A 15,181-nucleotide genomic window follows, 5' to 3' on the forward strand; every position below is an offset into this window, starting at 1 on the left:
TTCTTTTCTCAGTAACCGAAAGGCCCGTATATAAGGGTTGACCTCTTGCATACTATAGAATTGAGCCATCGATCTTCTATATTCCTCTTTTGATGTATGAATCATGGTCCCAAGAGTCGCCAATGACGACGGCCTCCCATGGGTGGGGTCACATGCGAAAACCAAAGATGTCCAGAAAGCTTCAGGTTTGAATTCTGACCAGTGGAATTTGTTTGAGGTACTCGCTCTCTTCTCCTACTTTATTTTAGACGATGACGGAATTACCTAGAAACAAGCGAGGAAAGTAGCAAACCAGCTTTTGAAAGAAAAACCCCATGCCACCTGGTGTAGCTACAGTGAAAACGAAAAGAAAATGGCTGCTCAGATGATGAAAGAAACAATGAAAAATGCAACCCAGAAGCAGATTTCGGAAAGTATTGCTCGATGGAAGATTCAACGGACCATCTTCGTCAAAGTTCGTCAGGGAAAACAGAAAGCCAAAGAAAAGGAAAATGACGAACGAAACTTTGAAGTAGGGACAGCGGGTTAGAGAGACAATCCTGTCATCTAGGTTATGCTAACATCTTTCAGCTATCTATAATAGCACAAACCATCTTGACGTACAGCCGACCAAGGTCCCTACACCAAGTGAATTGCAAGACCCTATCCAAAGCATGTACTTTAACAGCACGATGGAATTAAGTAAGAAATTGAAGAATATCATTGAGATATGCTAAAACATGGCAGGTAGCAGCAAGATTGTAATGGATTTCGATGAGTCCGAATACCAAGATACAACGACCTCGGCCAGAGCATTCGACCCTATTAAGGACGCTGCAGCTAGGAACAAGCTGAACATCACGCGTTGATTTGAATGCCATTCAATCCCATGTCGGCATCTTCTTTGTCGTCTTCACTTCCGGTTACCTTGCCCACCAAGAGATCGTCGTCTGGGAAAAGCCATGGCTTATCTTGCTGGTCCTCAGGCTGTAATGGTTTTTTCGTGTCTGGATGCATTCGTGCTTGCCTGTGTGCTTCCAGGTATCTCGCCTTCTCTTTGTACTTGCTTTCCAACGTTACTAGAGTTCTATCTGCAAACTTTTTGCCAGTCAATTGAATAAATTCTGTTCTCGTTACCCAGTCGACAGTCTTGTCTGCGTACTCGACCTTTACATAAGCGTCTGGTCGACGCGACTTGGGTCCCGGTTTATAATTCTCTCCTCGAGACATTACCACACATGGACCAATTGCCGCAATTTTGTTCTCCTTCATTTCACTTTTCCTATTACGGAGATTGAAAGCTTGATGGGTACGTTCAGGTTCGTAGCTTTCGAGTGTCTCCGCACCGCCAGGACCTAAGTCGCTTCCTCGAACGACCCGGTAATGTTCCAAGTTTTCAGTGCCAGCGTGGAGGATGAATCGGCTGAATCTTGGGTTGCCAGTCTGACACGGTCTGACAGCGACTAACTTTCCAAACTCTGTCTTCCCATCGCTATAATCAGGCATCGTGATGACATCTAGTTCGCTGAGTTGCATAGAAAGGTAGTCTTTCTCGACAGGCTTTTTTGGTTTTGTTCTCGCTGGGCCGCTGCTGCTCTTGGAAGTTTCTGAAACTCCCGCAGACAGAGAGCCACCTTCACTAGAATCAGCTACAGAGCGTTCAGGAGGGCTTGGAGGGCTAGGACTCTTCTCCTCTTTCATCTTGTCTTCCCCCTGTGTAAGCAACTTTTGGTGAAGGTCTTTCGCAAGGGTCTGTGTTGCGAGTGTTTTGGTAAGATTGGTCCAGTTCTCAGCTAGTTCTCTCTCCTGGCCATCTATCCATTGTTGTTGCATCCTTTGTAAGAGAGCTATTGGTAGGCTATTTGTCGTAGTCTTGATCTCCAATTCCTCATTATGGGTTTCCAGAACCTTATTTTTGGACTCTATGAAACGAATTTGAGTCTGAAGCTGTTTTTCCCCATCAGAAGTATGGTCGTCTTTTCTCATCAATTGGAGGGCCTTCTCCATATGTGGTATCGCTACTGTCCACGCCTCCTCCTGCTCAGCAGTAGGTTTGTTCAATTCTGAAAGAGTTTCCGCATATTGTGCGCGTGTTGCTTCGCTTTTATTCACGATAGTGTCGAACATCTCTAGGGCGAGATTAGTAACTACGCATTGGGCTGGAATCTGGTATTTTTTCAAAGTCTCCGTGATGACCGCAACGCCTTTTACTAGCGAATTTTGCTCTTCATTAAGTGATTCTTTGTCTTCCTTAGTCCCGTTCGTCTCCATTTTCTGCACAGTAGAAAGGGCGGCAGCAGCTGTGCTGATCAAACCGTGTAATGTCTCGACTGGAAACTTGTACTCCTGGAACAGTTTCTTCTTCTCCCGGTCAATGTCCCCAGCATCACTGTAGTTCTCCTTAACAATGCTCTCGCATTCTTTCTCGATTCGGCCCTGAATTTTCTCAATTGATGTTTTCTGGGAAGGATTCAAGGCCTTTCCATGATCTCTCCACCAAGTCTTGACAGTTATGTATAGCTGGCGCCAGTGTCTTTCGATAGATGGAGGTCGCGAGGTATTGGATTCACCATGTCGTATCTTGCGGTTTTCTTCTCTACCTTGAGCAAGAAATCTCTCTCTCTCTGCCTTTTCTTTCCTTCTTTCCTCCTCGTTGTCTTCGTTCTCATCTCCTGATGAATCACCAGATGAATTTTCAGGGTCCTTTTCATCACTTTTCATAGGCTGACCATTATGATCCACAAATTCTGGAGCGTCAGATTTCCAGTTCATGTGATCAGGGTCGTTCTTGTGAGTAGCATCCATATCTGACTTCGAAGCAATTTTGCTTTCACTTTGATTGCTATGAGGAAGTCCACTTCCACTGGAGGCACTACTGCTCTCCTCACGCTGGGGCGGATCGTCTTCCCCGCCTTTATCTCTTCCATTCTCTTTCCCTCCACTCGCTCCAGCATCTGCTTTATTGATGTCAATTCGGGAATTCTCGGACATCATGTTCTCGAGATTCCTGCTAGCAACTACTGCCATGGCTGAGAAATCGTGTGTGAGTTGGTGCCCGTGAAGAGTACTATTTCGGTTATATCTGTTGGTTTATGTCAAGGCCTGCTTGAGTATAGTTCTTTTGTCTGGTCCTTAGATTCAGCGCAAGCCTAGTGTATATATATACTAGCCCTTAACATACGAAATACACGTTTTGGTCCCCAAAACCGGGCGAAATGGAATATGAAAGTCGATACTCGTTTGCTTTCTAGAAACGGGTTACGGCATTTCGGGATCAATTCCAAGGTGATTTCCGTCATAAGATCTATTATTAAGAAGATATAAAGGTCAAGGATCCGCTTGGTAAGGTTCCAGTCGCTCTTAGGAAAAACCTCTTCTTTCGCCTTAGCACTAGTCCAAGCAGGAGTCATGTTGTACTACATTATGCTATTTTGGATGACCGTCATTCACCAGGTGCTGGCAACTGGTGTAGCGAAGTCTTATCCTACATTAACACCTCACCTTCCATGGGCTGTGGAGACTTCACAGCCTTCGCGGACTATCGGTTCTGTCGGCTCTCAACCTCATATGCACTGGAGCACTGGTACCGCCCCACACTCGGACATAGCCCAGCCGACCGCTACCGTAGTTGTTGGTGATGAAGGGAAGCTGGTCTTCTCTCCTTCATACTTGAATGCTTCTATTGGCACTACCATCTCATTCAATTTTCTCGCACTCAACCATACGTTAACGCAGAGTCGGTTCCAGGACCCATGTGTAAGCAATGGAGGCTTTGATTCGGGCTTCCACCAATTCAATCCAAGTAACATTAGCGGCAAATTTGTGGTCGAATACAAAGTCACGAGCGACAACCCACAATGGTTCTTCTGTGCCCAGATAGCCCCGCGCGCACACTGCAAAGCAGGCATGGTGTTCAGTCTCAATCCCCGTGGTCTTCAATCTCAATTCCTTTTCCAAGCAATGGCAAAGACGACGTCGGCTACTCCATCACATGAGCAATCATCCGGCTTGCCAACACTGTCAACGGTTCCGATCGTTTCTGTTGCACCACCCATGGCCAATCGAACTGTACCCCTTCCAACGGATGTGAGACCAACCGCGTCATTGCCGGTATTCTCGAGCATTGGTAATAGCGTTGTTGCAAGTCGCGCGATGATGTGGTCGCTTTCTATAGTTATCGCAATGTTGTAGATAGTGCTCAAGTAAAGAAGAAATTCCAAATACTATATATTTCAACATTTGATTGTTTCCATGCTAGTGATATTTTGACGAGTATAGGCATTGCATAACGCACTTTAATGTAGAAAAAGCTAATTTTAGCTGACAACATCGATACGTTCGGCTGCTCATGGCACGGATACAAAAGTCAGTAACGGAAAACAGAATCTGGTGTCACTAAATTTAGAACAAAATCGCAGCTCCGACAAATGACAAACCGCTGGCTAATAATATTCAAGCTTTTCTTATCTCCGTCGGCTCAGCCTTATCTCAGAAAGCACTATGATTGGCCCATCAACCACCCCTCTTTTCAGTACAGCCCTATCATACCCTCTAGATAGACGCTTCTTCTCGCCCGATAATTGCCGTTGGCAGTCTTTGCTGTCGCCCTTCTTCAATTTAGCTACTGCTCGCAATCCTATTTGCTAACTATGGACACTCAATCGTTGAATTGCCTCTCTGTTCTACGCCGCTCTATTTGCCCTTTATCCTAATCTTGCTACCATTAAGATAAGGTAACCCACTTCGGGCTTTGCGAATGTGCAGGCTTGGTCGTGCACTGCCTAGTCATTTTCTGATCGCCCCATCGTACGTTTTTGAGGAGCTTATGTCTAAGACGGGCTATGGTTTTCTGCTTTGGCTCCGGACAAGGTGGTGGTAAGAATAAGGTTATTCCTAGTTCGTTCCTAGTGGCCCTTTCCACCTCAATGTTATATCGCGACAACAAACGCGACAACGTCTTAACATGGGGATAGAGGACATTCCCAGCGGCTTTGAGTCTCATGTTCTCTTCATCTTCACAATGTGCAAGAAGGCGCTTAATGACTCGCTCATCTGGAACCGAAAATCGAATAGAAGATTCGGTGTGTGGTATATACGCTGGATATCTTGGATAGAGTAGATCCATTCTGAGTGATTTATTGTCAAAATCAATCTGGCAAGTACAATATTTAATAGAGCAAGATGGAGTGGAGGATCTTTCAATAGAGTCGAATCGTGTCTGCGTTTACCGGTACCTGATTCAGGGCTCCAAAAACCGGACCCGAAAACAATCTTGTGCTAAAATTAGAGAGAAGCAAATCTATTCTCTATTCTTAAACATGGGATTCGCACCATTTTATCGTTGCACAATCCTCGCTAATACTATTCTTTGTTTCGCATCATGCTACTTCTACCATTCTTCCTGGCGGTTTCGCTCGCCCAAATCGTTCCATTCAATCCAATACTCCCAGTGCTCACAAGTCCATTAGTGCAAACAAAGGCCGAAGAAGAGCTCCACTATCAGTAAGTTGTCTTGTTCTCTGCACACACCACAACTCTGACCACACATAGACTGGTTAACGTTGGCAACACTACCTGCCAGGCTACCTTGACGTTTGATAATACGACATTCTTACCAATTTCTGCTATTGCGAATCCAAAAGAATGTGCAGGGAACCAGTTAGCTAAGTTTCGCATACCTGGGAGCGTCCCCAATGGGGCTGCAGCTATGGAATGGTGTTAAGAGTATCTCTTGAGTGGAAGTAATATAAGACTTCTGGTGTCAAGATTCTTAGGTTGGTTTTCGCGGATGAAGCAACAGGGTGTAAATGGATATGCCAGTTCAATAGTAGTATTGTACTCGTAACTAGAGATTGAACACAATGAACCATAAGGGTTCATTGCCTAGTGCTATATACCTATGGTGCTCGTGGTCCTCGTTCAGAGGAGCCCGAGGAATGCTCGGTGGCTGCTGCGCGAGGAGTATCCCTCTGTGGGTTATGTACGAGGATCACGCCAAGAACCTTCCTCGTGCATGCGGCACCGAGGAGGTCACGTGATTGGTGCCCCCGCGTTACATATGGCTAGCATTGTCAGGCTGTCATTGCTCCTTAACTTAACCGCCGTGCCTCCTTCCTTCAGGTTCGTAACAAATGGTAGTGACCCTTTCCATACCTAGTCCGTGTTCTCAACATTTCTGATAAGCGTAAATACAGGCAGTGTATAGGTATAGATGGAACTGCAGTGGATCTGATGGTCATCTCTGGAGGGTCTAGTGACCTAGAGCAATTCACTATTGATAGCAAGACGTTTGACATTGTAGTACAATGTTTTGCTAACACTACGACGCTGAAGTCGGCTCCATCTGTTACACCCTGCATGTAGATATCGAAATTGTATACATAGGTAAACATTAAATGATACGGCAAATTTCCGCCATACCACTGCTTGGCGTAATAATTTCCCATCTACCACCGTTTCAAATACACTACCACACACGTGACGTCAGCTTGTAAAATATCCCAAATGCCACTGTTTCTATCCCACATGCCACCATCTTATTAGTAGGGTTCGCACCTTCCCTAGACTCTTCAAGGCAGTAGGCAAAGCAGTTTTACACAAGAGTATGTATAACGTCGTTATTCTTGGTGTTAGGTGGTAGGGCTTCCTATTATCCGCGTCAGACTCAGCGCCTGGCTAAAACCGTAACGGTTCATAACGCGTCTGACGCGATTAAAGAGTCGACGCGTTCTAACGCGAGATTAACACAAAATCTAGCGACAATTGACTACGATGGCATCCTCCAGGGATTTACCTAGTCCTCTATTTATCGGACAGACATTCGCGTCAATTGATGAAGCAAAAGAGTCGGTTCTTCACGTTATGGTGACCCAGAGACTTTCATTTAAAGTAGCTGCCAGCGATCGGACGAGATTTCACGCTATCTGCCGCTCGAGCGAGGAAACTGGATGCAAATTCTTCCTCCGGATTGCTTATATGAATCGATCTGATCAATTTGAGCTTCGGAAATTGGTCCCTCACACCTGCGATCTTAGCTCCCATCAAGATTGGAAAGCATCAAGATCTGCAAAGCTCATTGCCCACCGACAAGGAGATATGGTTAAGAGCGATTTTCGGACGAGGCCACGCCAGATTCAGACTGCTGAAAGACTTCAGCACTTAAATCAGATATCGTACCTACAAGCGTGGCGCGCAAAGAAGGAGATCCAAAAGAGTGCCTTCATGGACAAGACGAAGTCCTTCCAGCTCATCCTTCCATTCCTTCGGACAATCACGGATAACGGGCTTGATATAGATATAGATGTGAACGACGAAGGAGACTATGCTACTTCGATGGCGAACGCTACTATTTCGACGGATAATGATGGATCCTTTGAATGGTGCTATGTAGCACCGAGGGCTTGTATTCATGCATTTTGGCACTCCCGACAGTTTATCTGTGTTGATGGTGCCCATATGAAGTCAGAAAAGAACATAGTTCTTCTTGTTCTTACAACACTTGACGCTAACGAGGAAATCCTACCATTAATGTGGGGATTCGCTAGAAACGAGTCTAAAGAATCGTGGCTCAGCTTTCTACAAGGTTTCAGAGAATACTTTCTCAACAACCTTGATACTACCGAGAAAGAACGAGACGATTTTGAGCATCTTACAATCGTTAGCGATCGAGCAAAAGGTCTAGTTCCAGCTGTTGCAGAGGCTTTACCAAAGGCTTTCCACTATCACTGCACGCAACATCTTGCAGAGAATGTTGGAAACGAATTTGGAAGAAAGGTTGAGAAGATATTCAGAGCTGCTTGTCTAGTCGAGACTAAGGCTAAATTTAAAGCCTTTTTGGATCAGATTGAGTCTCTTTCTGCTCCTGCGCGTCACTACCTGGATCAACTCGATGCAAAGCACTACGCAACATCACATGCACCACTAGTCGATTTCCCACGGTTTGGTCAAACTTGTTCTAATATATCCGAGTCGATAAATAGCGCATGGATGGTAAGTAAATTTGTTAGAAAGCCTATTGTTCTATTCCAACTAAGACCAAGCTATAGAAGGCCCGTGAGTTACCGATTTTCCATTCACTACATCATATATGGACATATATGATGTCGAAATTTTACGAAAGACGTCATAGCCCCCAGAAAGACGAGAAGTATACAAACTATGCTATGGCATATTTCCGGAAAGAGCTTGAGGAGAGTAACCAGTACCTTGTGACTCCTCAAGAGCGCGAGAATATGGTAGCTCTAGCATACCGAGCAAACCCAGGGGACCAGAATACTCGCCTCGTCCAGCTCAAAGCTCAGAAATGCTCCTGTCTCGCTTTCCAGGATCACAAAATTCCTTGTAGACATGCGATTGCCGTTTGTCGGTTCTTTAATACTAAACCCGAGAAGTATATTGCCAAGTTTTACGAGATATCTGAGTACCGTGAGCAGTATAGATACTCTCTGTTACCGGTTTTACTGGACGATCTCGAACCTGATGGAGTTACAAAGCCACCTCCTTATGCTCCCTCGCGAGGTCGTCCGGTCCAGAAAAGGATGAAGCGAAGGACCCGGGAGACAGAGGCCCGGAGACTTGGAAATCTAGCATCACCAAACTGTCGGAAGGAGCAACAGGATGAGGCTCGAAACCGATATCAATCAGGCGCAACATATTTCCAACAACACCCGGATGCTTCAAATCGTCCTGTTCAGATTACACCTATCCAGCGCTGTCCCGAACAGATTACATCTAATCAAGAGGCATCATCTCAACTTACTGATCAAACCGTGTCTACTCTATCTTTCATTTCCCAACCTCTAGAATCAAGAGAGCACGATACCTTGTGGCAACGGATCAGAGCTATACAAGCATCCCTTAAAGAAATCGAGGCAATAAGAGAGCGCCACCAGACTCAGCGAATTGGAGCTGCTAGGCAAGCAGTGAACGAGAACCGAAATAACGAAGACGGTCAACCTCCTACAGCACAGACATCTACAGCGGAAGCAGAACATTCAACCTTGCGGCTCACATCTCCTAAACCGCCAGTATTTCAGGCAATTTTAGATCAACAGCTACGGCTAGACGATGAACAGCGAAGTAGCAGCGGCTCTCAAGTAGATCTAGCCGCTTTACAAGTCACTTATATGGATTCTACTATTACGAACGATACTTTTACAATCGCGACATCTAGCTCTATTCCACATATCACCCATAATGTCACATCAAGTCCACCTAGTAGAGATAAAAGACCTATGGCGAGTAGAGAGAGTAGTGTCCAAAGCGAAGAGCCTCCAGCCCTATCAACGCGATCAAGAAAAAGAGCTCGAATAGGCCAATTGTGAGACTAGAAAGATTTAGATCTACTGTAAATCACAATTTTCAACCCTTCTCTTTGTATAAACTACTACTGCCTGTATCTACTATCTAAGAGCGTGTAGGGCAGCGTTTCTAAGGCTTATCGTAGTAGTGTTCGTCGATAAGTTAGTTCCATTGAGTCTAAACAGTCTGCTGTGAGGTTAAAGGCCGATAATAGATTATCAGAGAAGCAGTCCTTGTGGTCGGTTATGTTTGGAGTTTTGGGGAGAGGTTGCATAAACCCTATACCCTTCCCTTAGGGGCGTTAGATTCGCTATTTTTAAACCCCCTATAGGCGGCTAAGTGCCCGTTAGCTGAGGCTTTAAACGGTGGCATGTGGGATAGAAACAGTGGCATTTGGGATATTTTACAAGCTGACGTCACGTGTGTGGTAGTGTATTTGAAACGGTGGTAGATGGGAAATTATTACGCCAAGCAGTGGTATGGCGGAAATTTGCCGGATAGAATCCGGGTGCGATCAAGCACCTGGATCCTGTGATCCGGGCCGATCAGAGCCGAGTGCCAAGACCTATCCCTAGGCAAGGCTGATACTCAGCCGCCTACCTGAGACAAAAAACAATAGCAACTACGCTCATAAGGCGGCGCGCTTACGCGCCGCTGGAGAGAAGACAGAGCAATCAATACAATCAGTTTCTACCATCAAGTTTATCACAGTCTTTTATCACAGTGATCTATAAGTGTCCTTGATCAGAAAACCCCTCACAGTCTGACATAACTAGAGGTTTTAACAAACACTAATCTATATTACTATAACTAGACTAACGAGTAACAATCTTATTAAGTAAAGTAACTAGTAAGAAAGTATAATTTAAGTTAACTATAACGAGAGTAAATAATAAAACCTATCCATTCTTATATCCTCATTGCTTTCAGTCTTAACATCTACCAAGCTGCTGGTCATCTGGAGATTTTCCAGATGTCGGGGGCATCTTCAGATGTTGTGGCATCTGCCTTCTTGACGAGATGCCATGTCTTGGCGAGATGCCAAGTCACATGATTAGCGCCCCGCGTTGATCCATTACCTTTTGACGTGGACTCTTGTGGCACCATAGCCAACCGTGTTCCTTCCTTCTATGGCCCTGCGTCAAGGAGAGCATCCTTCTTGTTACTCTTGTAACAGCAACCCCGGAGGGTAGTCTTAAGCTCGGGAGCACAATCGGACAGGCCAAGGTAACAAGATTGTATTCAATAGAGAGCTAAGCTCTCAGCTACGTAGCTATCTATATATAACGCTAGGTGCTTAGGTAATAATCGGGCCGGGCAGGTGGAGTAAACGAGGTCGTAGACGAGTATAAGAGGCAGAGGGCGTTCAGCCCATTACACCTGCCTCTATAAAGGCCTTAACACCAAATCAACAGGCACAAATAATACGTTTTATATACTAGAAGATACCTCCCACTCAGTAGCTATAGCAAATATATAATATTTCGCGTATTTTCGCGGCCAATTTACAATACAAATCGCATAGGTTAGCAAAATTGACGTTAAGCTGGTAGTTGACGTTGAGCTGGGTAGGGCCTAGTTCGGCAGAACTAGGCTCTGTGGGGCGAGTACTTGCTAAAGTATGGAGGACTTGGTCCCTATGCATGGTCACATTTTCCCTCATGTACCTAATTTCATCAAACCAATAACCCCGCTCTTCCTCGGCTCTAATCTGTACATTCCACGCATGGTAGGCTCTCGGGACCCTGTGGCTGTTTTTGTGTTCATATACCAACGCTACTTAGATCCCGACGCGCGAAGTATTGAAGAGCTCGAATAAATTTCTCGGCCGCCTTCCAAATGATTATACCACCAAGTCTTTCACTCCCCTCTCGGATGAGCGCTTGCATGCCTTCTTCGGACCAAATATCCGTCACACAGCCAACACCGGCGCCTCCCCCCTGCTTGATCCATTGATTGGTAGCAGTCATCTGATCTGCATTCGGGTATATTTGAGCAAGATCAACAGTAGCGTGTGTAGGGCCATCTGGATGCGGTCGAGGGTGATAGATAGCGTGGGCGATAAGAAAGGCATATGCAGCAAAAATCCGCAATACCTCACAAGGCGAACAGATGATGTACTGATTTGAGATTCCTATGATCTGAGCAGCATGCCAGATCAACGAACGTGACTTCTGCGGATCACTTGTAAAGCTCATAGCTAACTGGCGCTCTGCAGCTTTTATGGAGGAGTCGACATGCCATCTATTAAGTGAAAGGCTTTTCCTTGCGATAAAGACAACCAAATCCAGCGTGTTCCCAGAATTGCTCAAATTTGAGTAATGATATATAGAATAGATCATGCTAAGGCTCGGTATTAGTAGATCAAGTGGACCCGAGGGCAGAACTCACCTATGGTTTATGAGTTCTTCAGTGGAACGCGGTCGCCAGAGCGAGTGGCGGATCTTGCGTAATACCTCTAGCAAGTTTTCTTTTCTTTCCTGCTGACCACATGAGGAGTGTGGCAACCCCAGGCACCCTGTTATGAAAACCATGTCTAACTGCTTCAAATCCCAAAGAAGCCGATCGAGGACTATAGATAGATATCGCCTCGAGTAAGGTGACAGATCAGGAGGTAAGGGCTTACCTGAAGCGACGGTGCGCAAAGACGACGCTAATGATACTCCAGTCATGTTTTCACTCATGTCAACTTGCAGTGCAGCCCATGCTTGAGCAGAAGGCGCCGACCAGAGGGAATCTGCACATGGCATTCGAGTTGGAAGTTCTGACAGATCGATCGCCCCTCGCTTACTAGTCAAGGTGGAGAAGGTGTAGTCAAATTCAAACGCTGTCCACACTAATCTTAGTTCTTGTTGTTGATCCCTCCAGGAAAGCCATTCCTGGTGGAGATGATGTTGCCTATCGTTCTGGGTCGCATTAAGGTTGGTCTTTTTTCTTTCTCCTTCCATAGAGAGAGTAAATGAAGAACCCAGAATACCCAAGCCTCGGAGACTGGCGATCAAAAGGCCTCGACTGCGGTCAGCGCTTTGATACAGCTGGCGGTCGCCGGAACCAAGAAAATATATCGAGCTCAGACAGTGTGCTGTAAGGTAATTTATATCTTGGTAATTCTTGGTATCAGAAGCGGCCTTCAAAGTAAAGTTAGCTCTATCGGCGGAGATAACACGAGTGCCAGCGTATGTGTCGAGTCAAGAGGACTACTTTACTTACAATCAAAGGAAGGGTCTTGGAGCAAAGCTGGCCCAGAGCGGCTAATTGCTCCTTGCCAGGCCCGTTTGTAGCTGATGAGGCGCCGATCAAACTCATGGCTGCAATCAATATGGTGGGATAATTTTCAATTTTCCATGTTGGCGCGTGAATAACTGGCGAAACCGCATGGAATTCTCTGAAATATGACTCTAGCCATTTCTTGACAACTTGCAAAGCACCAAAAGTGCCTTGGCCAGCCTCGGGGATAGATAGGTATGTACCTGAGAATAATTCGGTGAGGCTATCAAGGAAAGGTGTCTCTTTGTTACTCGATTGAAGTCGCGTTCGGAGGACTTGTCGTATTGAGGGTACCTGGTAGCGCTGCCGCGCGGTGTCACGTTCAGCATCAAACGGCCATTGCTGGGGTGAGACATCATGATCATCGGATGCTGGATTACTGACAGCGCCAGTCACAAGACCAGAGGGATCGACTTGGAAAGAACCTCCGTTGTTCTGAGCAGGCAAGAACGCCATATCTTCCGGTAGAGCCGAACACGGTGATTCCTGACTGTTCGAGAAGTCATTCTGATTCAGAGCTATTTCTTCTGGCCTTGCCCAGTCCGCAGACAAATGATCAGAAATATCCAACCAGTCAACCCCAAGTTGTCCGAAATCAAAGACATCGGGGATGTTGAATGTGTACATGGGGTTGAAAACATCCGCAAAAGAATTCTGAATCAGAGTATTCTGTCCATTCTCTAGCGGATTTCGCGTGCGACTGGGACTCAGGGTCGTATCTGAAGCATTGTGCGTTTGGGAATCGCCGCCAAAATCATGAGATGCACGGTCTATTTGTTGGTTTGTCGACTGATCAATTGACTCTGTCGAAGTAGAAGGTGCCAAAAGGCCACAGTCAGTATGGTCTGCGACCCTTTGGACTGCGGATGGATGGCTTGGCTGCGGAACGGTGTGAATACAGAGACTGGAACATGCTACGGTGCCTCACTCACTAACTCGTGGGGATTATGTGACCCTTCCCCTGGAGGAAGCCGTCGCTGTTGCTCTTCCGGGTATGTGCAGACCGCATTTATTTTTGCGCAAGTGGCACAAGGCCGATCTCTGTCGCATTTCAACTTCTTCTGCGCGCAGCGAAAACACGACTTCTGCCCATTCCTTTTGCTGGCTTGTCTCGCATTATGCACCTTACGGTTATGTCGAATGAAAACATCCTGTCTCGAGAACCTTTTACCGCAGCTGGGGCAGCGGATAATGTTTCGCTCCGTGGGAGGAACGTGTGAAAGAACATGACGGGTAAGATGACTCTGCCTTGTGAAACGGAGCCCACACTCCGGACATTTGATTGCCGAATTTCCTCCATGATTCTGACCGGCCTTCTCCAGTCAGTTGAAATTCGAGATAGCTGATGCTGGTGGAGAGGACAATGGGAAAATCGCACTAACCTGTTGGTCAGAACCAGCGGCGTACACAGCAGGGCCTGGGCCGCTTTCCCTGAGAATATCCATCGAGATAGTATCTGATGCCCGATTGTGATTCATCTGGCGCGCATGGACCTAAAGAAGGCAGAAAAGAGAACATCAACAAGAGGACGGTAATCTTGCATATTGGGGTAAAGCCCTTGTTGCTGATGCTGTACCGCTACCCCGCACCCTAGCTAAGGGCAGTTAATAAGGTAGCCTCTCGGTTAATCGGTAAAACCGGATTTCTTGCGACAAGCGGTTATCCCCACCAAAACTCTAACTAGCCCCACTATCTCACGGGACGCAACCACCCCGCGGACGCGCGGCCTCACCAAAACTACCTCAAAAACGAGGCTATAGAGCCACACCAAATAGTTATTATCGCGATATATTTTAGAAATGAGGTTATTAGGCCTTGATATATATAGCTATAGGAGTTGAGTTAGAGTTCTAATCGCGCGACCGCGACGCGAGGTTGGAGGTAGTAAGCCTCCAGCACCTTATTACACGGGGTTTGGATCTATACTTCTCTTGCCAGGTCCCACACTAAGGCCGGTGAGCTTTACGCTAGTATTCTGTAAGGATATCTAGCGATTCGTAGTAGAAAAGAGTTATGGATGTAACCAAGGGTTTTGACAAACACTAATTGTCGCACGCGTAGGTGCGGTGAAAAATTGATGTGTATTTCTGCTAGATTTCTACAACGGTCTTTTGTATGCCACATTTGCAGGGTCTTTTTACATCTAGAGTACCGCCGTGTTTCATCTGCATTTGATGTCATTGTATCCTTGCATGGTTTGCGACAGAGAATTACGGAAAGGAGATAAAGGGTACTTTGTTGAGCCGACAGTCTTCCTGGATCCCAAAGCTGGTTCGAAGATTCTGGAACAGGAGGTATTTGGCTCCGATTAACTCGTCAAGACCTTTGAAATAGAAGAAGAGGTCATTAAGGCTGCCAACGATGCTGAACTCGGTCTCATGGGTGGTGTCTTTACGAGAAATATCTCTAGAGCTCTAAGGCTTTTTTGCAAAGGTTGATGCGGGTGTTGTCGGCGTTAACTGTGTTAATTATGTGAGTTTGTTGTTGGTCCATGCCCCGGAATCAACACCAACGAGCTACTAGATGAACATGCAGGCTCCCTTTGGCGGAAAGGAAGCTTCTGGTCTTGGTCGCGAGTTTGGTGAATATGCGCTCAGAACTTTCACAGAGCCGAAGACGGTAATAATCAAATTAG

General features: G+C 46.1%; 6 protein-coding genes across 6 annotated transcripts; 4 read left to right on the forward strand and 2 right to left on the reverse strand.

Annotated features, from left to right (window-relative positions):
- The first annotated feature begins 28 nt into the window (after nucleotides 1-28).
- Nucleotides 29-899, forward strand: PSV08DRAFT_253856 (uncharacterized protein). Its single transcript, XM_066092467.1, has 4 exons — nucleotides 29-217; nucleotides 269-524; nucleotides 571-681; nucleotides 731-899. Exons 1-4 carry the CDS (start codon nucleotides 104-106, stop codon nucleotides 742-744), a joined length of 495 nt encoding a protein of 164 aa, XP_065949912.1. The 5' UTR covers nucleotides 29-103; the 3' UTR covers nucleotides 745-899.
- On the reverse strand, nucleotides 824-3,006 carry PSV08DRAFT_192423 (uncharacterized protein; the record flags this gene model as incomplete). Its single annotated transcript, XM_014219267.2, has 1 exon — nucleotides 824-3,006. One exon carries the CDS (start codon nucleotides 3,004-3,006, stop codon nucleotides 838-840), a length of 2,169 nt encoding a protein of 722 aa, XP_014074742.1. The 3' UTR covers nucleotides 824-837.
- A 475-nt stretch (nucleotides 3,007-3,481) lies between these two features.
- On the forward strand, nucleotides 3,482-4,203 carry PSV08DRAFT_253879 (uncharacterized protein). The gene is made up of 2 exons (XM_066092468.1): nucleotides 3,482-3,523; nucleotides 3,558-4,203. Exons 1-2 carry the CDS (start codon nucleotides 3,486-3,488, stop codon nucleotides 4,168-4,170), a joined length of 651 nt encoding a protein of 216 aa, XP_065949913.1. The 5' UTR covers nucleotides 3,482-3,485; the 3' UTR covers nucleotides 4,171-4,203.
- A 1,119-nt stretch (nucleotides 4,204-5,322) lies between these two features.
- Nucleotides 5,323-5,701, forward strand: PSV08DRAFT_357772 (uncharacterized protein; the record flags this gene model as incomplete). Its single annotated transcript, XM_066092946.1, has 2 exons — nucleotides 5,323-5,481; nucleotides 5,530-5,701. The coding sequence occupies exons 1-2, from the start codon at nucleotides 5,360-5,362 to the stop codon at nucleotides 5,699-5,701; spliced, it is 294 nt and encodes a 97-aa protein (XP_065949914.1). The 5' UTR covers nucleotides 5,323-5,359.
- A 2,374-nt stretch (nucleotides 5,702-8,075) lies between these two features.
- PSV08DRAFT_167956 (uncharacterized protein) lies at nucleotides 8,076-9,302 on the forward strand (the record flags this gene model as incomplete). Its single annotated transcript, XM_014219265.1, has 1 exon — nucleotides 8,076-9,302. The coding sequence occupies one exon, from the start codon at nucleotides 8,076-8,078 to the stop codon at nucleotides 9,300-9,302; it is 1,227 nt and encodes a 408-aa protein (XP_014074740.1).
- Nucleotides 9,303-11,027: 1,725 nt separating this feature from the next.
- On the reverse strand, nucleotides 11,028-13,002 carry PSV08DRAFT_192426 (uncharacterized protein; the record flags this gene model as incomplete). Its single annotated transcript, XM_014219263.2, has 3 exons — nucleotides 11,028-11,538; nucleotides 11,671-12,407; nucleotides 12,490-13,002. The coding sequence occupies 3 exons, from the start codon at nucleotides 13,000-13,002 to the stop codon at nucleotides 11,043-11,045; spliced, it is 1,746 nt and encodes a 581-aa protein (XP_014074738.1). The 3' UTR covers nucleotides 11,028-11,042.
- Between the last annotated feature and the right edge of the window lie 2,179 nt (nucleotides 13,003-15,181).

This window comes from Bipolaris maydis (assembly GCF_028858645.1).
Source record: "Bipolaris maydis strain C4 unplaced genomic scaffold PSV08scaffold_1, whole genome shotgun sequence".
Taxonomy (NCBI): Eukaryota; Fungi; Ascomycota; class Dothideomycetes; order Pleosporales; family Pleosporaceae; genus Bipolaris; species Bipolaris maydis.

Bases quoted from the DNA above. Each gene is read 5' to 3' on its own strand.
- PSV08DRAFT_253856 (XM_066092467.1), top strand. From the start codon at position 104: ATGGTCCCAAGAGTCGCCAATGACGACGGCCTCCCATGGGTGGGGTCA. The intron at 218-268 runs GTACTCGCTCTC...GGAATTACCTAG, and splicing joins ACCAGTGGAATTTGTTTGAG to AAACAAGCGAGGAAAGTAGC. The intron at 525-570 runs GTTAGAGAGACA...AACATCTTTCAG, and splicing joins CTTTGAAGTAGGGACAGCGG to CTATCTATAATAGCACAAAC.
- PSV08DRAFT_253879 (XM_066092468.1), top strand. From the start codon at position 3,486: ATGGGCTGTGGAGACTTCACAGCCTTCGCGGACTATCG. The intron at 3,524-3,557 runs GTTCTGTCGGCT...TATGCACTGGAG, and splicing joins ACAGCCTTCGCGGACTATCG to CACTGGTACCGCCCCACACT.